The 27,071-nt window shown below is 41.3% G+C and overlaps 1 protein-coding gene across 5 annotated transcripts in view; it reads right to left on the bottom strand.

Moving 5' to 3' along the window:
• Window positions 1-1,827: 1,827 nt before the first annotated feature.
• Window positions 1,828-27,071, bottom strand: part of arhgap24 (Rho GTPase activating protein 24) — a 78,180-nt gene continuing 52,936 nt past the window's right edge. For 3 of the 5 annotated variants that reach the window (XM_037753001.1, XM_037753000.1, XM_037753003.1), the window contains 7 exons: window positions 14,840-14,962; window positions 9,165-9,372; window positions 7,539-7,671; window positions 6,348-6,421; window positions 6,120-6,241; window positions 4,819-6,016; window positions 1,828-3,867 (listed from right to left, as the gene is read on the bottom strand). In XM_037753001.1, coding sequence (XP_037608929.1) covers window positions 3,603-3,867; window positions 4,819-6,016; window positions 6,120-6,241; window positions 6,348-6,421; window positions 7,539-7,671; window positions 9,165-9,372; window positions 14,840-14,962 — 2,123 coding nt within the window. In that variant the 3' untranslated portion in view covers window positions 1,828-3,602. Of the gene's footprint in view, window positions 3,868-4,818; window positions 6,017-6,119; window positions 6,242-6,347; window positions 6,422-7,538; window positions 7,672-9,164; window positions 9,373-14,839; window positions 14,963-18,677; window positions 19,035-25,084; window positions 25,274-27,071 lie in introns of those variants that run through there. The other 2 variants (XM_037753002.1, XM_037753004.1) reach the window with 2 other exon arrangements.

Here is a 27,071-nt window from a genome sequence, read left to right on the forward strand (position 1 = left end):
ACTCACGTCACCGCTGCTCTGCTTTGTCATCAGCGCGTGTGTGTGTGTGTGTGTGATTTCAAATGTACCAGCATTCAACACAAACTGTCTGTAAGGTTGAATTTGGAAGATGTGATCTGGCATCATATTGTTTCAGAACAGTTCATGTTTTTCTTTCAATATGAGAATTTTCGTGGGATTGCTTTTTACGAATGTCGGAGGGTCGGTGCAGTCGTGTGTTTGGAAGTAGTTCATGTGTGTAATTCACGTTCAGTCACATAAACTTTAGAATTTAGAAATGTGTCGACTTCCAATCCTGCTCCTAATTTTTTGTCACGAGGGATTATAATCTCTTGTAGATTCAGGATTAGCCAAATTCATGTCTGTTAGCCATTTATTCGTAATCTGATTCAGCCATAATATTATTGCCAACATGAAGTCACAAGTTCGGACACATCTTGTACTCGGCTGTGCCAACATAAAATCTTTGGACTCAGTACTTGTGACCCTCATCTTATTGATTTTCAACCTCTTTCTTTTAGGTCATATTGTAAATAACAACAATCCCAACAATGCAATAAACAAGTTATTGCACTCAGACAGGGAGGCAAGCTACTGCAAGGGTCAGGTGATGCTGAAATGTTTAGAGAGCTCTACCACGATGAAACCCTGTATAGCTCATCTGAATCAGGTGACGTTCTTCTTTTACGACTCCTTCTCTCTCTCTCTCGTTTCTTTTACTCCGTGCTGTTTTAATGAATCATTCTTTTGACATTGTCAGGTTGAGAAAAAAAAAAGAAAAAAAGAAATTGTATCTGTTTCACGCTGATCTCAAAGCTTCAGGCTATAGCGTTTCAAATAAAGTCAAAACAAATGCAAAAGAAAAAGAAAAAAAACTACTGAAAGCTGTTACTGTAAACACAACATTTTAAAGGAACTGTGTATGTAAAAATAGTATATGTATGTGATTGAAAATAAACAAAATCTTTGATCTTGGACAACGGTGTACCCTTTTCCTTCTTTTCCTGGAGTGATTTGCAATGATTGCAATGTGTTGGACTTCTATCTGCCTCTAGTGTTTGTTTCTGGTCCATCTGTCCCAGCGACTCTGAGTACACAGACCTACTTTTTGCATGTAGTATGCATACTTGGGACATACTACATCGTCATAACATTGCACCTTGAACTTTGACCCTCCTGCTTATACTGTATATCCGCTGCACAGAGGATTGTGGGTCAGAATAGCCAGAAAAGCATGCTGGTTTGCATACTGCAAAATGTGACCGGATGTACAGTAGTAGGACATCCTGGTATTTTTGGTATGCTGCATTTGATATACTATGTATTGGCAGCGCTCGAAGTGTGCCGGTACTCACCGGTATGCAGTACCGGCACTTCTTTATTTTACTCCTTGGCGTACCGTGACTTCTTTCTTGCGTACTGGAACTTCTCTCAAGCTGCCGGTACTCTTCTCTGCCCTCTCCATACCAGGTTCTCAGGGAGACTCATAATGGCGCCTCATAAGCCTTATGAACACAAAACTATGCGGGGAACATCTGAATGAGCTGATGCACAGCACGAGGGAGAAATGAATCCACAACAAGTTGATGCTTCCAGCTGCTCAAATGTGAGGATTTGCTGCTTCATTGTAAAATTGACGTTAAAATCGAAACCTTTTTTTTTTTATGATTAACTTTTAAAATATTCGCTAATGACGATGAAGTCACTGGTGCCGGTCCTAATATCCACTCACTCATATATTAAATGTGGAACTAACCAAATTCTTCATCTTCTCCAAGCCTTTGTTGAAAGACACACAAAAAAGTAAATAACAAAGGGAGACTCACATGAAAATGTATTTTTATTCATATTAAGTCTTTTGTGTATCAAGTATCATGTCATGAAAATATTCCACTGTCCCCGTCCTCCTCTCCCTCCTGCCCTGTGTCCGTAATCTGCTCTTTTGTGTGGAATTCACAGAACGAGGTGCCGCTGTCAGCTCGGCTTAAGCCTATTGCTCCCCCTCCCTTCTTCAGTTGTTCAGGCACTTTTTTTCTCCCGTCCATGTGCACATTCCAGATGTCCTGCACTGACCAGCAGCAGGTTAATATGGGACCTGGTCTTCAGAGGAAGAGTAGCCAGCAGTCCAGCTCAGGTCAGATGTTTTGTACCCATCAGCAAATCCGCACCGTGTGTATACATTTGGCTTAAAGCTATATAAATACACTCATAAAGACTTCATCGTTATGCAGTCACTTTACAGACATTCACTTATTATACACCGACCCTGCATGGACTCATCATGCACCATCATGCACACACCGCTTGCTACTGAATCTAGCCACCACTAGGCTGTTGACGTCTTCAACATTGACACACTTGATAATCCAATTTCTTCACAGTTTTGACCCACAAAACGCACCTCTGTGTTGCTGCAGCTTGTTATTCTGGATGAAAACCAGTTGTGTCAGGTGGATAAATCGTCAGAAGACGACAGGAGAGTATTTCTAAAACTGGCGTCTCGCGTGCTTCAGAGGTAGACGGTGAACTGTAATTCCCGAGAGCATTCGGAGAACGACAGCAGCTACACATCTGTTAACGGGGAGAGAGACGCTTTGTCGACTGAAATTCAGAATTTACGACAGACATTTTTTATTTTATCTGGGATTTATCGCCCATCGTGCAAGTCTTAATCTTTACAAGCTACAAAACATTCTTCAATCAGTATCAACTCAACACGTGCCATATCCACCCGAATACGCGTCAAAACCACAGTGCGGACTAACAAATAGTGTCTACGATTACCTAGAAAATATTTACAGTACAGGCTCTTTTTTTGGTCATGGGGTGAATGAAACAGCACAGAAGCACCAGCACATTTACAGTATATATAGTCCGATTTAAATGGTACGCACATGGACCGACAGAACATTCAGTACCGCCTTGCTGAGACTAAACAAACATGTAAGTGCAAGGAGAAATCTTAATATAAAATGTCACACATTGATAACTTTGCTTAAATACCACATAAACATTTACTTCCATTTCTTTTTACATACATATGACACTGTGTTTTTTTTCTGCATTGTTTCCCTCTATGTACACGAGCAGATACAGAATTACATGGAACAATACGATGTTTTTGGTTAGATTTTTTTAAGTAAATGAAGATAGGGAGGCGTCTTTGTGTTTTCAGGCATTCACAACCTTTTTAAAAATGCTGCCTTCCCTCCTATGTGGCTCTACGAGCTGAAGTAAAAATGCTAATAGTACTGTGTATCATCAGACTGCGTCTTTGCTCCACTTCCCAGCACGATGAGTGATTACCACCACAGTTTCTGAGTTGGAGAGTGTCTGTGAGTTGTTTAAATAACGCTGTATGTACAGATAATGTCAGTCTGGCATCACTCCAGGTGATGTCTACATTTATACAGGTGGCTTGCGTTAGCCCTACACCTCCTATTTCTTAAATTAAAACGTGCCATTAACCTTTTGCGATGTAACTTCCCGACTCCCCCTCAACAAACCAGCAGCCAAATCCTGTTTGGAGCCCTCGTAATGTTCGCATCATATAATAAACCGTTTCCAGTCTTCGCTGGCACATTTCCCCGCCTCCCTTCACTTCACTGTATCCAGATGGTGTTGTTACGATCCGGTCGGCGGGGGTCGGCGGCTGGGGCGTTGCCAGTCGCGGTGAGGTCGCTGAACGTGGAGAAAAACTGCTCCATCTCTTTCTGCAGCATCTGGTTTCGCCGCTCGGCGTCGTCCTTGGCGCGCTCGGCGTTGCGCAGCTTGATCTCCGCCATGGTGTACTTCTTCCTCTCCTGGTCCAGCTCCTCGTGGAGGCCCACCATCTCCGTTTCCAGGTCCAGGTTGCGCTGCTCCAAGCTGCAAAGGAGGTCAACGCAGGGTTAGGAACAGAGACCAAACAGGCAAAGGCTCGTCTAAAACAATCCGCTGCAGTTCATTTACATTTTCAATAAGCTAAACACATTGTTAGTGTTACCCTTTAAATGGAGCTGTCTGTTCAATTAATACTTAATACAAGACGTTCTGCTTAAGGAAGTTCATCACACCACACCAAGTCCTGTTTCATTGTTACATACAGCAATATTTTAGCAAATGCTCCATTGCAGTCATGTAAAGCTTTCTTGAACATTCCCTTTGCACTGTCTGTGAAATCCTTTTGTTTTTGTACAGGTACATAATATGCCAGTGTTGAACCCCCTGAGACGAGCGGGATTGCCCGACTTTACAGTCTTTAAGAGGCTGTAGCAGGAGTGAAGGTACTGATATCATATGAAACTAGACCTGAACCTGAGGAATGCATTGGTACCAACCAATTTATTTTGATTCATTAATTCATTCGTTCATGTTTATTACAGAACAAGTTGACACACAGTGTCTCAAATTAAACTTCAGGTTCCCAGCTTTCAGATGATGTACCCCACTTCTATGTGACATCAACTGTTGACCAGCTATCTCCCCTTAAAGATCCCTGTACCCCCCTAAAAAAAGACAAAAACTGGTCTATTGTGGGTCTCAGAGGGATAAAAAGATGTCTAAACTAAACTAACTGTCCAAAGTCAGTAAGATAAAGTGTAATACAGTACTTTACGAACTAAAGATTCACATTTGCCTGACATTTTTAAAGGAATAGTTCAATGTTTTGGGAAATACATTGTTTTTTGTTTTTTTAGCCGATAGTTAGACGAGAAGATTGATGCTCATGTCTGTGCACTAAATATGAAGCTAGAGCCAGCAGCCATGTTCATTTATCTCTAGCAACTTTCTTCTAATGTCATCAAAAAACTAAACATCTCACTGACGGGACTCTACCTCTTTATCCTGGCCTCGTACTCGCTCTTCTGCTTGTTCATCTCCTGTTTCAGACTGGCCACTAAACTGTGCAGAGCGCTGTGACTGCTGGGTCCGTTACCAACGGTGTAAACGTCACTGTTATCACTACTGCTGGTTCCTCGGCTGCTCCGCCCTGCTCCTCCTCCACTTCCTTCTCCGTTGCTGTTCCTGCCCTCCACCGCTCCTCCTCCTTCTCCTCCTCCTCCTCCAGACTGGGGAGGCCCATTGTCCGGTGCTGGTCCCTCCAGGTCTTCATAGTGACCCCCGTAGAAGTCCTGCTCAGGGCAGGTAGTGGTGGAGGAGCGACAGGAAGTGGAGTTGTCAGGCAGAGAGATTTCACAGGAGGAGGTGGACCAGGTGGCGCTGTCGACGCTCTGCTTGTCCTCGCTGCTACTGTTCAGACACGTGTTGGTGATGTGGTTCTGCTGCTGCAGGTTCTGATGGTTCAACTGGACGTTGTCATACGTGGACAAACGGTTCTGATTGGATGTTTGATCCCCGTGGGAGCAGTCACGCGTTTTGTGGTTCTCGCGTAAAGTGACGCAGCCGTTTGGTACCCAGAGACCATTGCGGCCATTCAGGCTCCCCGTGACCACGTCGGTGCCGGAGACGCCCATGCGCACAACTCCAGTCCCGTTCCCTCCGCTTCCACTCGTCACGCCGCTGGTGCCCATTTTTGTACCGGAGCCTTTGAGCGCCCCACCGCGCCGCGCCGGTAAACTCCCACCGCCAGTCAAAGTCTGGCTCTTTTCCTGACTGGGGTCTGAAGACGGCGAGGAGCTGAAGGAGCCGTTAGTAACGATCCCACTGCCTTTACTGAACGCCGGGTTCTTTTTAACAGTCATCGGTGGACTGCGGGTGATGTCAAAGCGTCCTATGACACCATTGCGAGGGCTCGCCGGTCGCGGGGAGCCACTGTTGTCCACGTGTTGGCGGTGCGAAGGAGACTCGGGCGCTTCCCAAACACACTGCCGCACCACCTGCGTGTTGTTGTTCTCGGCGTTCTGAGACACCGCAGTGACGGCGGAGGTAGTTGTGGTGATGGCTTGTCGCCGTTGTAGCTCGATGTTGTTGTTGTTGACGAGCTCGAGGGCCGTGGGGCTGTCCTCTTCCAGAGGGAACAGCACGTCGTGGCGGCCAATAAAAACAGCCATGAGCTGCTGGACCAGAACAGTACCTGACGACATGAGATCACACATCATTATCTTTACTTTTAACATGTTTATTCGATTAAACGTTGAAATGAAATGTCAGAAAGCGAGACACACGAGAAGACTGACCTTCCATAATAGTGACTGGATCCTCGACCTTCGGCCTCAAGATATTTGGCCCAAAGACTGTGGCCAAGTTCTGGACGCTCATTTTATTCACTCCTGAATACGACTGGACTTCATCTAGAAATCTGGCAAACAAGAAAATATCAACTTTTCTCTGTTCAATAATAATAATAATAATAATAATAATAATCACAATCTGAAATATCATCCACTTTAACAATGTATCAATACCTGCAGATGTACTTGAGAAGGTTGTAGTTCACTGGAGGTAGATTTTCCACAAGCTTTCTCAACTCCTTCATACCCTGCAGACGATGCAGATACTTTTTTAATATCAATTCATACCACAAGTTCTGATCAATCGTGGGCCGATTACAGCGTATCAAATACAACAATCACACAAAAAAGAGAACAAAAAAAAATCAGTGCAGTGTTTAGAGTGAAAGCAGTTACGATATTTATGTGAATGTCAATGGGTTCTATGGGTACCAACGAGTCTCCCCTTTACAGACATGCCCACTATATGATAATCACATGCAGTTTGGGGCAAGACATAGTCAAGTCAGCACACTGACACACTGACAGCTGTTGTTGCCTGTTGGGCTGCAGTTTGCCATGTTATGATTTGAGCATATTTTTTATACTAATGTAGTACCTGTGAGGGTTTCTGAACAATATGTGTCATTGTTTTGTGTTGTTAATTGATTTCCAATAATAAATATATACAGACATTTGCATAAAGCAAACATATTTGTCTACTCCCATGTTGATAAGAGTATTAAATAGTTGACAAATCTCCCTTTAAGGTACATTTTGAAACAGATAAAAAATGTGCGATTAATGGTGATTAGCTATGGACATTCATACAATTACTGAAAAAATGAATCTGAAGTCATCTCACAGGGATAAACCTGCTGCAATCCACGGGGTAAACTGGTAACCTTTTTTTTCCAGGAATACTGTGAATTCTGCTCCGTCTTTAGTTCAAAGTCCTACGAGGTTTAAAAGGCAGGGCAGCACTAAAGCTACGCTTGAGGTGTTGAAACTTAAATACAAAAAGAACACACCCAGTTCACATGGATGCACAAACTAGCGCTCTTAAGTTGAAAATGAGAGAAAGCTGTTTTGGACACTGTGAGGAAGCCAAAGACTCGTCCCCTGCTGTGAAGCATTATCTTTAGGGTATGAAAGAAATCCTATTTAGATGTTAGAGGACAAGACGGGCACGACAAGGTCATTGTGTGAGAAACAGCAGAGCAGAGCAGAGCATGGAAGAGACCAGCTTTAATGCCACAGAACAGGATTTTGGATGATTTTATTCATGTGAGAGCTTTTCAGTGCTCAGTTCTGTCACTAAAAATATATACAGTATATATATAAGGTATATAGGTGAGGAGAGATTCATCAAATACTCTTTCTTACGATTTCATCATCTTTTCCGAGGAGCTTGGTGCAGGCCAGAAAGTCGTCATACTTGTGGAAGGGGACGACGGGCTCCGGCAGCTCTCTGAGATACAGCTTCAGTAGAGAGGCTACTGTGTGCACATCTGTGTTACTGCAGAGGAACAAAAGACAGAGGGTGAGGAGGTTAATATTCATTATGGGTACAAACACAAATCATCCCCATGGTGACTCCTGCAGCGAGAGGACTGTTGGTTGGGTGAAAAATAATGTAAATACCATAAGTGACAAAAAACACCCCAAATTAAGTGTAGAATTCAAAGGAATAGTTTGATATTTTGGGAAATACGCATGTTTATATTCGCATTTTGCTGGAGCAGCTTAGATGATCTACAAAGAGGATTTCACTGTCGGCTCAGAAACACTAATGAGCCAACGAGAGGCCAGCTGGTGAGGCAGGCAGGAGGCTACGAGGGAATCAGCAAGGTGAGGGTCAATATGGAGCAAATATCAAGACAGAGGAGGAGGTAGTTGTTGCCACTGAATGACACGAGATGTAGTTAAAGCAGACGTAGGAAGGCAGAGATGTGTCACTGTGCAGCTGACATGATGGTGTGATTTTGTAGCATGTTTCTAGGAAGTGCTAAGATGATGATGTATAGCCTGACGGTCCTATCCAGGTTTTATTTATGGTCATCAGAGTAGATGGTGGGAGTGAAAGAGGGAGGAAGAGCAGAGAAGAAGAGATGTGGACTGTAGGTGGCATGTTCCATCGTTCATGTATTTCTCTGTCATCGTGAAATATGGATGAAGGATTCTGAGTCTCAGTACAGCCACCTACACACCTCATAGAAGAAAGTAACAACAATTTAGTCTGTACTGACCAAAAAACACAGGTGTTTTCACTTGTTCTATCTGATTAGACCTCTGCTCAGGTTTAAGTTGTGCGGAGACATGAAAATAACATGAAGGCTAGAGGTGTAATATAAGTTGTCCTGTACTGCAGTCGAATAAAAACAAAAAATTACGTCCTAATTTCCTAACCACTTTTCCTAGACCTCATGACATTTTCCATCGAGGTCAAGGAAAGATGTGAAGGAGAATTCAGAAGGACTTAGGAAAAGACAACCGCGGTGTTAAGAGAATCCGACTGCACTTACACTAGGCTCCGGAAATATGATGCGACGGCAGCGGGTGTTATTCTGGCGTAATAAAACTACAATGTTCCGAAGATGGACTACAAAAAGCGCTGCTTCCCTGCCTGTGCGTTCTTAAATAGGTCTTTCAGTGACAGGCTGCTTCACCCGCGGTGTGTGAAAGAGAGATACCACTGGTCCTTTGCTGCTGTAACACTTTCCATCAACATATAATAAAGGATTATCCGACCTAACGTGGACAGCCGGTGAAAAATATCACTTCATTACCAAGGTTGGAACTGAAACAAAAAAAGGAATAACCTCGCTGACTAGATGCAAATGAACCTTATGCCCACATTTTTGTAAACGTCTGGAGGAATCCAGATGAACAGGAGCACCCATGTGGTTCCAGAGGTGCAGTACTTGACCAGTCAACGGTGTGGACATATCAACTTGACATTAAAATGCACTGAGGGAATCCAAGCAGCCCGTGCGCTTACTGTTTCCTTACCAATCAAAAGAGGGTTTTTCTCCACAGTCGAAGGCGTCCTGCAGCTCTTTGACCAGGTTGGCCTGTCCGGGCAGCCTGAATAGACCCTCCTCCCGCAGGCCCCACTGCCGGATGAAATCCACACACTGCTCCACCAGCATAGGGGCCAGCTTGTTCCCAAACCGGCGTTCATACCGCACCGTTTCCTCCAACTTCTGACCAAAGATCCCTGAAACACAAGACACAATGTTAGCGATGTTTATTTTATTCATAATAAGAGGATAAGCTGTTAACCACAGGGTGCGGTCGTCAGGGTTTTATGATGTTTTTGACACAGATATATACAATATGTTTCTCTCTTTACAGCTAAATTATTTAGGGCAGGATTCCAAAATGACAAATGATTATCTTTTGAAATATTAATACTGTTTCATATCCTTCACTATTTAACTTTTCTCTTTAACTTAGCCTAGCATCTGCAGCTTAAGGCATCAAAGAAAGCAGTTAAATCTGAATTGTGATAAGGCTGGCTAGACAGTCCGAGCACAAAATATGTACACCCACACAGCCTTAGTCTGATGATCAAATCTCTAACTTCCTGTTGAGCACCTCTCGCCCTTTGTCTGAGGCAGTCGCTGTAAAAAAAAAAAAAAAAAAGAGACCGATTTCCATTTGCAGCCGTCTCATGTGGATGCAACACAAGAGGGGATTAAGGCAGCCTTCCTGGGAGATTTGGATCTACATACTTTTCCGGTCTCCAGAGACAGACAGAGGGTACTCACACACACATGCATACACGTGGTACGAAAAGGTACTGAATTAGAGCGAGCTTACCACGATCCTCGTGCCTTTGACAGCATTTGACACAGCGAGGAAGCAGCTTCAAACCGACTGGTGTTAATGTAGGAATTGCAGTTTAAATCTGTGTTTTCATAACAGGTGTATTGGTGCATCACATGAATTCAGAATGTAGCTTTTTTAGTAAACTGATGCTTCAATACATTTTTCATTAGACGAAAGTAGTTTTTTTTACCCTAATAATATCATGGCATGTTGTCATACTCACCCCTCTTGAAAAAGACACAGCTGGTAAGCTTCCGGAAGAAACGCCTATTAATAAATTTGCGATAAGATAACACACCAGAGGTGCAGAATTTAAAGTGTCTGCATTCTAGCATCTTCCAAAAAAACAGCCTCAGTTTTGACATAAAGCAAAACAAAAACCCTGCAGATATAAAAGAGATGCATCAGTTTGATAGCAGGTCAGTCAAACTGTCTTCATTTCTGAAAAAAAAATGTTTTTTTCTTTAATCATCTGCTCAGAAATTAACAGAGGAGTCTTGTGTTGGTTTCTTTCTCCTCAGGGACTTTTCCACTTCAATCTTTACAGCGACCCAAACAACACAAAACAGTAAACAGTCACTAATTCCCAAGAAATATTCAAAGCTGTGTATCCGTTTTCCCAAATCTTGGATCAGAATGAAATATAGATCAGTCAAGCTCCACAGGAGTAAAGAAAGATGAATATCCTCATGTATCAAAAAAGAGCATCAGAGAATAAATGAGGAAAAAGTGAGTTTGAAAGTGGATGAAAAGGAGGTCATCCCTCCAGACGTTCTGGTCATGAGTCTGGGAAGGTTTTCCCCCCCTGGGTCACATGTAACTGTGTGTGTGTGGACCAGCTTATGAGGAGTGTGTGCATGTGTTTATATGTATGTTTGCTGGCTCGCACCACAACTGCAAAGACTTCGGCTGCACATACAGTAAAAGCGACACTTCCGCTCTGCAAACACTCAGCAGGCTCCTTCAACACAACGCTTCCTATCTCCTCTTCCTTGTCTTTGATTCTTCTACTGTGGTGTGGTGGATGAATGTTCCTCAAATAATTATTTAAACTTCATCATATATTTACAGGTACATACTATGGCTGTCAATTGATTAAAATAGTTAATCGTGATTAATCGCACATTTTCTTATCTGTTCAAAACCACTGGTACCTTGAAGGGAGATTTGTCAAGTATTTAATACTCTTATCAACATGGGAGTGGACGAATATGCTGCTTTATGCAAATGTATGTATATATTTATTATTTGAAATAAATTAACAACACAAAACAATGACAAATATAGTCCAGAAACCCTCACAGGTACTGCATTTAGCATAAAAAATAAGCTCAAATCATAACATGGCAAACTGCAGCCCAACAGGCAACAACAGTTGTCAGTGTGTCAGTGTGCTGACTTGACTATGACTTGCCCCAAACTGCATGTGATTGTCATAAAGTGGGCATGTCTGTAAAGGGGAGACTCGTGGGTACCCATAAAACCCATTTACATTCAGATATCTAGAGGTCAGAGGTCAAGGGACCCCTTTGAAAATGGCCATGTCAGTTTTTCCTTGCCAAACTTTAGCGCACGTTTGGAGCGTTATTTAGCCTCCTTATTGATAAGCTAGTATGACATGGTTGGTAGCTCAGGTTTTCTAGTTTCATATGATACTAGTATCTTCCCTCCAGCTTTAAAACTGAGCCCGCTACAACCTAAAAATCGCAAGTTGCGTTAATGCGTTAAAGAAATTAGTGGCGTTAAAATGAATTTGCGTTAACATCACGTTAACTTTGACAGCCCTAGTACATACATGAAATTTGACCTCTGCATTTTAACCCATCCTAAGCATTTAGGAACAGTGGGCTGCTCTAAAGTGCTCGGAGAGAAACTTGGGGTTCGGTGTCTCCCTCAAGGACATTTGGACATGCAGACAGTAGGAGCTGCTCTACCCATCGAGCTACAGCCAACTCCTAATATTAACAGCTTCCTTATTTTACTAAATGTTACATATTCATGGAGATATACAGTGAAACAAAACAGCCTCAACTGTGAATAGATTATACACAGACCCACACAAATCTATGCAGGTCACATACTGCATGATCCACAACCAGAAGGAAGGTCAACATCATATTTTACTGTGAAGTACCTTTACACGTGGTGTTACACTAAACTAACATTAAGTTGAAAATAGGGCTGCAACTAACAATTATTTTTCATTTTCGATCAATCTGTTGATTGTTTTCTCGATTAATCGATAAATTGTTTAGTCTATAAAATGTCAGAAAATGGTGAAAAATGTGGATCAGAGTTTCCCAAAGCCCAAGATGACATCCACAACTCAAAGATATTCAGTTTACTGTCATAGAGGAGTAAAGAAACCAGAAAATATTCACATTTAAGAAGCTGGATTAAGAGAATTTTGACCTTTTTTTCTTAAAAAATTACTCAAACCGATTAATCAAATAATAAAATAGTTGGTGATTAATTTAATAGTTGAAAACATTTCGATTAATTGTTGCAGCTCTAGTTGAAAATGTTGGCAAATGGGACTATTTTAGTCCAAATCAACAAATAAAACAGTCTATATAATATATACAGTATGTGTTTTAGCATGAAGCACCATTTAAAATAGTATTTTTAATCGTCTAAATAGCATTAATCCAACAGCAACACCAGTTCAAATTAAAATGCAAACTCTTTACAAATAAACAACTGGTAATTACCATGAAATAAATCTCCAAAGATCCAGATGGAGAGGCCACAGCTGCACATGACTTCAAGCTCTCTCTTGTCCCACTGTCTGTTCACGCTGGCCAGTAATTAATTCAACATCATAGCACGTGTTCGGCGCGACATGACGGCGAACGTCTAGGGGCTCTGAGCTCTTCTGTGGGTCAAACAAGGGCTTCGTTCTGGGATCTCCCCTCCCTGTCTGTCACTGTCTGAGCACAAAGTTTCAATCACACTTCGGTGGGAACGGACCAGCCAATCAGGGCTCAGTTAGTCTCTGCTGCTACTGCAAAATGTGAATATGTGTGTGTGTGTGTGTGTGCTGTGTATACATGTGTGTGGGTGAAAGCCCGGCTCCGCTCCAACTTGGAGCCACGTTTCTCGTGGCATCTTTGACAAATGGCTCGTCCTTTTGAAGAGCAGTCAACTGCAATAGACATCAAACTCCCTGCACTGCAAACAGAGGGGCCAGCTCAGCCTCATCCATTCACTGTGTCACAGAGAGCTGCCTCAAATGCCCCGTCCGGTCTCACATAAATGCCGCACTTGTGTGCCCCCGCTCATACACAATGACGGCCAATGTCTGCCAGTAAAGTCAATGACGAGCCGTAGCGGCGCAGCGGGACACTCAGTAATCATCGCGCTGATCCCAGGAACAACTTCATGAGGACAATCATCACTTCGGCTAGGAATCACAGCGTACTAGAGGATTACTACATCCACCCTTGTTTGTTAGTTTGTAATTGATTTTAACACATTAATTCCCTTTTGTTTTGTTGGCATGAACAGGCTGGACAGGAAGAGAAAAACATTCATGCAGGATGATGACGTGAGAGTGGAGATTCAAGCGGCACAGATCTAGTGCTGCAAAGGCTGTTTATACATCTCATCATGGTGAAGTAAAGTGTTGTAGTGATGCAACCGACATGTGACAGGACACCCACCATATGGAGTGAAACATGGAGGAGGAAAAGAGGAGGCAACCTGTTGCTTTGCCTGCCAATAGACTCTGTAAACATGCCTATTTTAGATACAACTTTGAAGATACAGTACTATAAAAGTTAGGATAAACAAATATTGTGGGGGAAAATGCACTAAACTGTTCCTTACTTCCTTATTTAAAAAAAAGCAAACCCTGTAATATGTGATCACATCTAGTTGGCATTGTGAAAATAAATGCAGTACTGTACCTGGAAATGACTGCTATTTAGTGTACCTGCTCATTGTGCACAAGGCAACTAAAGATTGTATTTTCAGTCCTTAGTTAAACACGGTCTCTGTTATATAAAGGATGTATTTGTCAATGGGATCAGACCGCACAGTCAGCAGTTTTATGGCCTTGCTCAAAAGCACTTAGCGGAGACGGTGGTGATTGAATACACTCATCCATCCTCCAGCACCGCTACTGGAAACTTTAAAAGTCATCCAAAATGAACCACAAACTACCTCTACAAATATCATTAACACCAACAAGCTATTCAGCTAATTAAAACAATGGTTGTGTGTGCATCAGTGGGCTATCTACGGGTCTGAAAAGTGAAGCCAATGCTGAAGTGCTTTAAACTTGCATTCTTTCTAACAGCCAGCAGGGGGCGACTCCTCTGGTTGCAAAAAGAAGTCTGATTGTATAGAAGTCTATGAGAAAATGAGCCTGCTTCTCACTCGATTTATTACCTCAGTAAACATTGTAAACATGAGTTTATGGTCTCAATCGCTAGTTTCAAGTCTTCTTCAATACAGCATGATGTTCATTTAGTAAATTATGGCCCCATTTAGAGTCAAATAGACCATAAAGCAGGGGATGCTTTAGGGCGGGGCTACCTTGTGATTTGCAGATCGCTACCATGGCGTTGTCCGGTCTGGGAGTTATCCGTGTTTTCTTCTTACAGCCTTAACCCTTTCACAGTGTGTTTTCAGTTCACGACAGTTAATTGTAACATTTTGGTCACCAAAAAATGTCCTATTATTATATATCATATTCCACCCTCTCGTGTCACTTTTGGTTGCAAAAAAACAAGTTGGCGACGGCCAAAATGCCAAACTTGAGGCTTCAAAACGGCAGTCCACAAACCAAAGGGTGACCTCACGGTGACTACGTCCACTTCTTATACACAGTCTGTGGTGTGCATACTGACCTCCACCAAAAGGTGCCCAGATGACCCTGCGGATCGTCTTCACCCAATCCTCCATGTCATTCTGGGTGCTGGCCATAAGAAGGTAGGTCTCATGGTTGGCTGTCATCCGCTCTTTGTCTCCCCCTGTTCAAATCAAAGAGACAGAAACATAGATGATTATAATACCCTGTAAATAATAGCCAAAGTCTCTCCAGTGGCAAAACTCTCATTGTAAATTTCGTGGAGAATCAAACTGTCCAACACAAAGACAAATCATCAGCATGTCTGCTAATCTGATCTATTGATCCAGTGCAATCGAGATTTATGGGACTTATAAAAACGTTTTAGAGGGTAAAGATGCCATCCAGACGCTAAATGTGAAAACATCTTTCTAGTATTAAACTCTGAACACACAATATTCTGCAAAGTGTTTTTGTGTCTAAGTGACTAATGGGGGCAACACTTTTTGAAATTGGTCCAGTATTGAGGGAGAACGCTGCAGCTGCCAGCTGCTAAACGAGCTGTAATTTACTCATTTGGGGCAACCTGGCAGCGTCAGTCCACTAAAAGTGCTTGTCTTTGCCACTGACAGGCTTAGATTGTTATTATAAGTGTCTGACAACATTATGGAAAGGACCCTACGGAGAAATTAAACATCTTTTTTACCTTTCGCTTTCTGTTTGTCATTGTGTCATGTGACTTGTTGCCGGACGACGACTGTGGAAACGTGAGTGAAAGTGGAGAGCATAGTGCCCCGGGACACCTGTGTTGTCAGAGTTTGTTGTGTTGGAGTACAGAAAGCGTAGCTTAGTGTTATCTAAATGATTTTTAATGTCACGGCTGAATATTTAGCTGATTTCGACAATGTGGATGCGACGCGAGATTACAGAGCGAGACACACAATAACAAACACACCGGATCAAGTGAAAGGTAAGAAAATTTTTTCATTTCTCTGTAGGGTCCTTTCCATAATGTTGTCAGACACTGATAATAACAATCAGAGCCTGTCAGTGGCAAAAACAAGCACTTTTAGTGGACGTAAACTGACGGTACCAGGTTGCCCCTAAGGATTACATTACAGCTCGTTTAGCAGCTGGCGGCTGCAGCGTTCTCCCTCAATACTGGAGCAATTTCAAAAAGTGTTGCCCCATTAGTCACTTGGACACAAAAACATGGGAAAATAGGATTCAGGTTGCAAAATACTGAAGTTAGCCTTTAAGGGTGAAGCTCCACGCAGTGTGTGACCTCCTGGTAACCAACACAGCACTGACTTCAAATGTCCTTGGATGACACGGTAATTTACTTGAACCTAACCAGTGGGTCTCTAAAAAATACATCACTTTTGGACACACACACACACACACACACACACACGCGCACACACACACACACACAGTACCCTTTTAACTCTCCTGCAGTAATAAATCAAAAGAAATGTTTATATCTCTGGGCAGACGTGTATGTTCCATTAGAGGCAGGCTCAGCTATCCTGATTCGACTCGAGGATAATGGCCGCGAGCACTCTACCGTCATGTGATACCGGACAGACTGGACCTGTTTCACATAACGAATCTGGTTGCAGCGATTACTATGACAACAGAACCATTTGTACCGCTCTGTTTCATCTTTATCGAGATGAAACCAACAAACAAACAAACAAACAAACAAACAAGGACTCATGGCATTTCACAGGGATGCACCTGCTCTATTATAGTAAGAGATGAGCTATTAAGAGACAAATGGTGTGTCACACACACACAAGTGTTGAATTATTCATGACTTTGACCACCAGGGATCCTGCTCCATTGATTGGACTCCAGGATGAGATCTGCGTGTTGCATATAAAACATATTTATAGACTGCTACAACCCAACAGGACACTTTGCCGATATGAAGTCCTAATGACTTGAAATGAAGCAAAAAATTGGCACTCAAACTGTTTTCTAATGCAAACCATAAGAGTCATTAGTTCAATGCTAGTTTTTAAAGTGAAGTTCAAATCATCAGAATGGGATTAAAACACATATCTTTAGACACTTTGGTGCACAGGCACGCACAAATATCTCATTGAATTAATTTTCCGATGAATTCAACAAAACATTTTAATCTCCTATCTGTCAACAAATCAATAAAATGCAATCATGAAGCCCGAAGTGTCAATAAATGATGAGGCACCTTCAGTAAAAGCCATGCTAAAAAGATTTGTCTTAAGGTTTCTTTTAAAAATGTCAGCAGAGGAAGAGTCCCTCAGATCCTGTTCCACACTTCTGCAGGTTTGGGCTGAAGGACTTGTTGCTCTGACAACTGTTCCAGATGTAAACCAGCTTTTGAAGAAAAGTGCAGACTCGTGTGAAACTGTCCACATTTTAATCTGGATAACTCGTACAGCTATATTTGGACTTTGACAGTGATGCCGATGCTCCCTGTCAGCCTTAATGAGATCTCATTAGCAGGCAGCAGATGCCAGTGTTTGCCCTGTGTGGCACTCTACATGTTCACAATGTTTATCCACTTTACAAACACAGACAATGTGACAATGAAATGAGGAGTAGATAATACTTTGGGCTGCAATCCCAAACTTCTTTCCAGCATTGTGTACCTCACCTCGCAGTCATAACAGCATGTATCAGCAGGTGGTGACTTAGTGTGTATTGTGTGAAGAAGAACTGGTACGATTAAAGGAAACAAGTTTGTTTGGCTGATTGGCTGAGGATGACGACAAATGTCAATATTCAGTATTATTTGGAATCGCTAATATTAACCTAAATATTCACATTCTCAGCATTTCCCAACTGCTCCAATAAATCAATGGTACTACTAAGCTGAAATGATGAGTCAATTCATTGATTAGCTGATTAACAAAAAATGTTCTCTATAGTTCCAGCTTTTTTTAAATGTGAGGATGTACTGCCTGTATCTATTCTATATCATTGTAAATGGAATATATGGTATTTTGCTTTGACATTTTGTACACTTTGTAGACAATGAATCAGCAGATTCATGGATAATGAAAAAAATCAGTAGTTGCAGCTAAATAAAACAGTAATAATAGAATTTGTTGTATCTATTTTTAAAACTAGTCAACACACAAAAAATGATCAATTAAAGAATTTTTATTTTGTTAACAGAGCAACTATGGTATTTTCTGTCCATGTTAAGACCAGGTTTGAAAAGTCACAATTTACCTGATATATTGTAAAAAAAAACAACCAAAAAGTCTTTATAGATATTTAAATCAATATCCTCCTCACAAACACTAACCATACACTTCCACGCAACACACACAAACACTTATCTTTTTTGATATATTTACTGTATTGTTATTGTTATTATATATATATATCTTGTCCTAATTGTTTGTTATCACTATTATGTAATCTATTATTTCTTTATATTAATCTTATCTCTAGGTGGAGGTTTCAGTGGGTTTTTTTTGCCTCTTCCTGCACTGTATATTATTAATTTATTGTTTTGTTATGTTGTATAGTCTTAAATTGTGCAAAAACAAATAAACAAATAAACAAATCCATATTATGCCTGGAGTAACAGTGAAATTAAAGCTTGCACAGTTTGAAGTTTGGACCCAAACTGTCCATATCTGTGTCCTTTCAACACTATAGTAGTCTGGTGTCCTCTGTTCCTAATCCAGTTATTAGTCACTACCCACTCTTGACTTGAGCCTCAGAGCTCCCATTATTATTATTATTATTATTATGGAGCAGACACAATTGATTAAACTCTGTCAATCCCAGCCCTATATGTAGTCCTGCAAAGCAACATTTGTATTAAAGCTATTTGAACGTTTTGCTATTTGTCCATTCATGACTAAAACATAAACCAACAGGCAGCTTCAGCTCACCTTTTACGCGCAGGAATCACATCCACGATGTCATGTTGTCTTCTGTCGCTTCCTCAAAACTGTGACGCGCAACAGATTTCCAGTGAAGTCATATTTTTGTCAACAAAAAGCGAAACGATGCAGCTGATCAGCCGGTGAAACGTGCAGCAGCTCACTTACTAACATCCGCACATGGGAGTTTCTTCAGCCGGCTGTAAAAACAGCTCCAACACCTCCTCCCCCTAAATACCTCAAACAGCGCGTCACCTTTACATTCACAAGTCCTCCTGTGGCACAAACTCCTCACTCACATCGGCTGACTAAATCATGGATTCAATTCAGAGGCCGAGAGAGGAAGAGATTATCGATGTGTTGGTGTGTCCACACTGAGAGAGAGAGAGAGAGAGAGAGAGACCGTGTGAGTGACTGCCAGGGCCGCGCAAAGCTTTTCTAAGGGTCCGCAGCAAATCAGCCCCCAAGCACAATGTTCCTACTGAGGATGGAAATCTTTAACGATGACTCACATTTTTAAATAAACAAGGCAAAAGTGAGCAGGGCTGAAGGTTTTGCCCTTTTTGAAAAATTTCAGAAATTTTGGGCACCCTGGACTTCTAACGCCCAAAAGCAGAACAAAAAATCGGCCCTGGCATTTTGGCCCACACCGGCTCCATCACCGGCCATTTGTGCTGTGTGTACCACGCTTTGTTGAAGGCTCTGATTGAAGAAATACCTTCAAATGTGGTTGTTTTGCATACTCGCCAACCTTGAGACTTCAAAAAAAAAGGGAGGATTTGAAAACCAAAGTTTCAGAGACTTTGTTTCCTGAATTCTGGTGACTTAAAACAATAAACCCCATGCGGCGCAAATACGCTGGCGCTGCGCCGTTATGTATCACCATCATGAATCTCCCAGAGAACCTGATATGGAGAGGGCAGAGGAGAGTACCGGCAGCTTGCGAGAAGCTCCGGTATGCATGAAAAAGTCACGGTACGCCAAGGAGTAAGATGAGTAAAATACTGCGTACCACTACGTACCGGCCCACTTCGAGCACTGCTCATCTCTCATGACATGTTGAGCCAGGCAGCCCATAACTGCTTACCGCAAACTCTACACTCACTCTTTCATCTCTCTCTCTCTCTCTCCTCCTCACAGTGGCCGCCGAGCACAGAGCGATTGGGCCAGCCCAGTGTCAATTAAGGAAAAGAAATGGGACGATTTAAACAACCCAAAAGGACGTCTGCCCACCGGGAAAATGCCCGGTATGCCAGATGGCCAGTCCAGCCCTGCCCAAAAGGCACAACTAGACCACACTGTCAACCAACATACCAAATTTAAAGTTCCTAAGTTAAGTAGTTTCCAAGTTCTTTCTCCGGAAACGAAAGTGTGACACGTGAACGGACGGAAGGACGGACACGCGGAGCGCTGTATACCCTCCACTACGTTGTCGCGGGGGTATAAAAAGGCAAAGTAATTTCTAAAAAAAGTGGGGCACTGTAGTTTTTAGTAAACGTTACTCAAACAGGAGTAAATTGTGCATTTATTGGGGACTTTTTTCAGCTGTGGATTAAGACACATTTGCAGCTCCAGTGAGTATTTACAGCACCAGGATGATAACGTTTATGTGGGAAATAAACGGCAGTGGCCGTGTTCATGGTAATAATGTAACATGTCACACAGTACAACATTATTAATGTGTTTTCAATAGCTTTTGTGGAGCTCTATGGCATAGAGGAATAAGCTATATCAGACTTTGGCCAAATAGGGAATACTTGCAGAGCCGGCTTTAGGCATATATAGGCGGTCGCATAGGGCGCCTCCTTCTGGGTTCAGGGAGATTAAACCTCTTAAAGGTACGGTTCCTTTACTGTAGAAAGTGGACACCTGTAGTGAAACAATACAAATGCAACATAGGAAATATTTAGATTGACATTTACTGACAAAATGTAATTTACAAAAAGTGTATGCATACTTTATAGCTAAATGATGAAATCTAAAAATAATGATGGCAATGACATATTGCTGGTATTTTGTCACCCTTGAGAGAAAGAGATCAAGGTTCATATCGATTGAGGAAGCCTTCTGTCTATTTAGCTGCAACTGACATCTCAGGTTACCATTTCTCAGCAGGTGCAGGCTATTTTTGCGGTCGTTTATTAGGCTGTGCGTGGGAAAATGCACTTTGTTGTCAAACATGGGCTTTCAATAACGACCAGTGATTGTCAAAACCTGCTCGGAAAATATTGTAATATAATCATGTTTTTCATAAGTGCAAGAAGAAATACATTATCTTGTAATAGCAAATTGATGCACAAGTATCAAGAAAATGACATTTCCAAAAAGTGCTTGAGATAATGTTCCTGCTTTCTATGAACAACCAATTTTGTGTACACTTTTGGTCAAAATGTCATAGTCCTCAACCCCATCAATCTGATGGTCATGTGTTGAAGTGGATTCCACGGTGACATCAATTTGGCACACAACAGTTTCTCAGTCACATTTGCATTGATTGTCATGCAAAGTAATTGTGATTCCCTGGTGAGAGCTTTTGTCCACATTTAAAATCAATCAGCCCCTTTCTGTTTCCATTGCTTGCATGGAAAGACAGCATTTCCTTTTTGGAAACAACGCCTGTGAAGCTATTAAACAAGCGTGCAACAGGATTATACAGCATACCATGGCTATTACAACATACTCCTGTTCCCCCTGCCATTTCCTGTTGATGCTCAGCTTTCTTCCACGGTGGCTGAATCGGCCAGATTGTTTATAAAGACGGGAGTTATGTCAAACTCACTTAGCGCACAGACAAAACTTCCTGGACAAAACCTTCTAAACCGGTGAACGAGAGCTGTTCCTGAGATCTTTATGTCTGAGGAACTTGTCATTTGCTACCTATGATGTACCCATCCGTAGCATCTGTATACGTTTATGATTTTTGAAGCGTGAATGCAATCGCAAAACATCTAACTAAAAACACCATTCAAAAAACCTATTGACTTCCAGACGAGGGAACCAGAAGTACTAACTCATTTCTGGGTTTTAGGACTCATTATTGGAAAAACAAACAATGATTGAGTCATCAGTTTGTGAACGACATAGGTGCTATAAACTGCTCCAGGCATTAATGAATGATGTTCCAGTTGCATACTTGGCAAAGATGATTCAAGGTTTTATTTTTTCTATGGGACCCTTTTTTTTTTGCCAAATGCAATAAAAGTATTTTACTGCACAAGTGTTAATTGTTTGGCGACTCATGTTTAGCCTTTAATCACAAACACAAAGCGTTCCCAGATAACTCTTGCAGCATTGTCTCCTGACGTCAGACACATAAAGGTCAGTCAATGATTCGTCTGCAGGATAAAACCACCATCAGAAGTCACATTCCTGTGAAGAACAAATATTAGCTTTTCAATTTCTGGTCATCAACTTTCACAGCTGTCAAGATCCAGAAAGATAAAAGCATTTAGCTCAAATATCCTGTCGCCTGTAGGTAGATTCTCCACATCTGTCCACTAAATAAAACTCCTGAAGGCTCCCATTTGACAGATTCGTTACTGGCTGTGTGAAGCTGCCTACAGGTATTATTCTCCAGCACACAATTGTCTGTGACTGGCGCTGTATCTCAGAAAACAGCCGACATCACTGCTTCTTAAATGAGACCGTTCCCCCAGCAGGAGTTCCCCGCCAGAGACAGCCGAGGATCTTCACTTATAGCACGGCTGTACCTGAAGAGACAACCGTGACAGCTGTCACAATTCCCCCGATTCGCTGCGCTTCAGCACACCGCTCCAAACTTTTATAAACTCAGCGGTGAACGATTGTCAGCTTTACGGAGGCGTGCAGACGGGTGCTTCAGAGCACAGCTTGAATTAAAGAAGGATTTCTTATTCACCTTGAGACTGGCACCTCATGAAAAAAAGTTCAGGAAAAGAGAACAACCTTTCATGTTTCAACTGTAATTAATAAAATCAACCTCCAAACTGAATACAGCTTTAAACAAAGGAACGACATTGTTAAAATGAAACGCTACGTCTTATTTTATTCCATTACCTCTGACTAATTTCATGTCCTCACACGTCACTGACAACAATGCATCATATTAAATTATCTCTATCTTTTCCATTACTTATAGCTGCCCTCTCTGTGTGTCATAATTACTATCCAAGTTGGGTTCAAACAGCTAACAACTGTTCATTCCAGCTCTGACCACCGGCCTTAATAAGTGGCCGAACCCAGCTGCAGACTAGTCTTTAACTAATGGCTCAAAAACAGGTGGGAGACAACAAAGGATCCCACTGTGCTGTAATTGCTCACAAATACCTGGAGCCCCGATACACTTCAGTCTGACCCGTACCTCTGTAAAGAAGTCCTGTAAAAACAACATCCATTCTACAACATGTAGAGAGCTGCATTATAGTAGGAATCACAGAATAAATGGTGTCCTTTTGTGACAGTAATAATCTTTTACCATCTACTGTCACCGCCACAGGATGCTAGCACTATGCAGAACGCTCACAGACTACTACAGTATAGTACTATCAAATCTTACATGAATATGAACATGCAAACTGTGTGCATTGCTTAGACTCTTGTCTTTTTGCTTAAAGGAATAGTAGGGAAATACTCTTTCTTGACCTTGAGTTAGACGAGAAGATTGACACTATTCTGGTTAAATAATGAAACTACAGCCAAGAGACGGTTAGCTTAGCTTAGTTTGGCACAAAGAAATTGTGTGGCACATAAAACTTTGTAAAAGATAAGATAAGACAGAACTTTATTAATCCCGAAAGAAATTGACTGCTCAAAATTACAACAACAAAATAATAACAAAACACAACAGAGTTATAAATATGAAGTGTACAAGAAGTAATATTAACACAAGTGCAAAAAAAATAGCAATACGAGTAAGATAAATTTAGTAAAATAAGTAAACTAAGATAGAAAAGTAAATTAAAACAATATAGGAAATTTCAAAACTTTAAAACTACTAGGGCTGTCAATCGATTAAAATATTGAATCCCAATTAATCGCCCATTTTTTATCTGTTCAAAATGTACTTTAAAGGGAGATTTGTCAAGTATTTAATACTCTTATCAACATGGGAGTGGACAAATATGCTGCTTTATGCAAATGTATGTATATATTTATTATTGGAAATTAATTAACCACACAAAACAATTACAAATACTGTCTTGCAGGTACTGCATTTAGCATAAAAAATATGCTCAAATCATAACACGGCAAACTGCAGCCCAACCTCTGAAAGATCGATTGCGTTAATGCGTTAAAGAAATTAGTGCCGTTAAAACGAATTTGTGTTACACATTATTATCACGTTAACTTTGACAGCCCTAAAACTTACACAATGTTGACTTTACATCTCTGTTTTTGTACGGATTGACAATATATCAGAGTCAGGCTATCTGTTTCCCCCTGCCCACAGTCTTTATGCTAAGCTAAGCTAAGATAACTGTCTTTTGTTCTGTAGCTTATTTAACGACCAGATATGAAAATGATGTTGATTTTCTCATCTTACTTTTAGCCAGAAAGTGAATAAGCAAGTTTTCCAAAAAAAAACAACTATTCCTTTAATGTGGCCATTTTCAAAAAGAATGTCATGTTGTTAAAATGATCTAGATACAGTACAATACATTGCAGAGTATACAACTGAACCCTTAAGAAATAGGGTGTCTCTTATGTTAAAAGCAGTCTAGCAGTCCAACAATGTGATAAACCTTATGTTCACCTCATTGCAACGGTCTAACAATAAAAAAAATTGTCAATTTGTTTTAATTTTGGCAAGAAATCACCCTAAAAATATTCAGCGTCCTCAAAGGAGGAATACATTTTGTGGGAGACTTGTGAAAATGTTAAGTTCTTCCAGACTTTGATTGTGCTGCTTGCCAAGTGAAGGAAACAGCTGCTGCTGCTGGCCCAGAAAACAATGCCGACACTGTAACTACCTTGTTTAGCTTTAAATGACAAAAATATGTGTCATGATTCTCCCAGTGTGAGTGTGTGTGTACGGATGGAGATTACATGACTTCATCACTGTCTGTTCTCTCTTGTCTGCAAGAGGCTTCTTGTTTGCATGCAAGCGGAGGCAAGTTTAGATTCAATATTGGGTCTAATGATAGACTTCTCAGAAGTCCACACATCATAAATACCTCCAGGAGAAACGGGAAGTCACATGCAAAAATTTCGGTTCATTCATGCGGAATGACTACAAGGATTAAAAGTGGAAACACAAACTACGGCTGTTTCCTAAATCTGTTTCATTCATGAGTGATATCACCCCTCATGATCTAATCCCTCCGCTAAATGCAGCTGTTGCAACAAAGAAGTCTGTAGTTGTGACGTCAGTGCAGTAGTGGAGAGATAGAAAGTAATCAAAAGGCTCGATATAGTCAAATAACACGTATTATTGTTACCTTGATGTGAGGATAGTAAATCACATAATCCATACTGTGGTAAACTATGAATTCCCTGATGAACCATCTCCATGTCTCCTCCACAATCCAGAAAAGGAGCTCCCTGAGTGGGCTGCAAAGTCCCGGCCGCCTGGGTTAACTTGAGGACGGGAGTTCCTGACGGAGGAGCTGCTCTGCCAGTTTTTTTGGCCTGGCTCAGAATGAGTGAGTGAGCACAGCTGAGAGGGTGTGAAAGAGAAAGGGAGGGAGGTTTGAAGGTTTGAAGAGGGGGTTGGGGAGTATACACACACACACACACACACACACACGCTTGCATACTTCTCTTAAGCACTGTAATGAGAACAATAGGTTTAAGAAGGCCACTGGTTTGACCCAGGGCATGACCCCCATGAGCAAACATTGGATGTCCCATTCACACTGCAATGCTTTGTTAGCATCTTCAACCACAAACTGTTTAGAGCATAATAATGTCATAATATTGACTTTTGCATGTGGGAGTGAGAGCCTATATACAGCATTATTACTACTATTATTAATATTATCACATGGAAACTATGTTACTTTAACTTTTTAGTATTATCTTGAAATATAGTAAAACCAACGTATACAAACTTAAAGTAATGACACAGCCCATTTGTATGAAAATGACAAGCAAAAAGCTGAAAAGGCATTTTTCTAGGGCTGCATCTGAAGATTATTTTCATTGTCGATTAATCTGTTGATTATTTTCTCGATTAATCGATTAGTTCTTTGGTCTATAAAATGTCAGAAAATGGTGAAAAGTGTCGATAAGTGTTTCCCAAAGCCCAAGATGACGCCCTCAAATGTCTTGTTTTGGCCACAACTCAAAGATATTCAGTTTACTGTCATAGAGGAGTAAAAAAAACACAAAATATTCACATTTAAGAAGCTGGAATTGGAGAATTTTTCTTAAAAAATGACTCAAATCGATTATCAAAAATAGTTGGAGACTAATTGAATAGTTGACAATTAATCGATTAATTGTTGCAGCTCTACATTTTTTTAATATTTCTGACATTTAATGGTCTAAACGATTATTCAAGTAGTCAAATAATAATAAACAGCTTAGTCAATGATTATTTGATTGATCAACTGGTTGATAGACAGGAAATTAGTTTAGGCAACTATTTTGATTATCAAATGATCAATTCAGCAAAAACACTAAACATTATCTGCTTCACTCTACAGCCAGGTAATTAGTTGCAATGACAATATACACCATCATATAATGATGGTTGATAATGATATAAAAATGCTGGCAGACTGTTGGTGTACAGCTTCTCTCTCCGCAGCTATTATCTTCCCATGTATCTGTAATGGGTGTCCTGTTCCACCTGACCCCCAGTAAGGTATCGATGGCTAATTCTCTTCCTGGTGTCACGGTGGTCCTCGCCTGTCAATCGACATAATCTGAAGGCAGACACCACAACATTAGCCTCCCCAAAGACATTGTCTGGTGGAGAACACAGACTCCATAGAGTTACTACGGCTATCCATTACCATCTGATGCCGAATGAGTAACAAAGTGAATAGGAGTGGGGAGGTCAAAGGGGACAAGGGTTGTTTGGCTCTACTGTCCCTCTACGGGCGCCCGTAGGGAAGAAGGTAATCATGGCACCAACAAAATGGGGAATAATGGCCGCATCAACTCTAAATTCTCTGTATTCTTTGGTGCTGAAAGGCCAACATGATACCTGGCTGTTGAGTGAACAGAGATTTAATGAGTTGTCTTGAGGACAGTCGGGGGGTCAGTCCGTTCAGGTTGGCTGTCAAAACGCAGAGTGTCTCCATTCTGATTTCATGCCAACTAAATAAAGAGCTGTGTCTGTGTGTCCTGCCAAGGCTGCTGTAAATATACCATTATGTAAGGGGAATCAATTTCAACTTTAGGAAACACGGCTCAGACTAGACTTAAAGTCCAGAGCTTGTATTGGAACATAAGTTGGCGTAATAATTATAAAGACTG

Source organism: Sebastes umbrosus, chromosome 19 (genome assembly GCF_015220745.1).
Source record: "Sebastes umbrosus isolate fSebUmb1 chromosome 19, fSebUmb1.pri, whole genome shotgun sequence".
Classification (NCBI taxonomy): Eukaryota; Metazoa; Chordata; class Actinopteri; order Perciformes; family Sebastidae; genus Sebastes; species Sebastes umbrosus.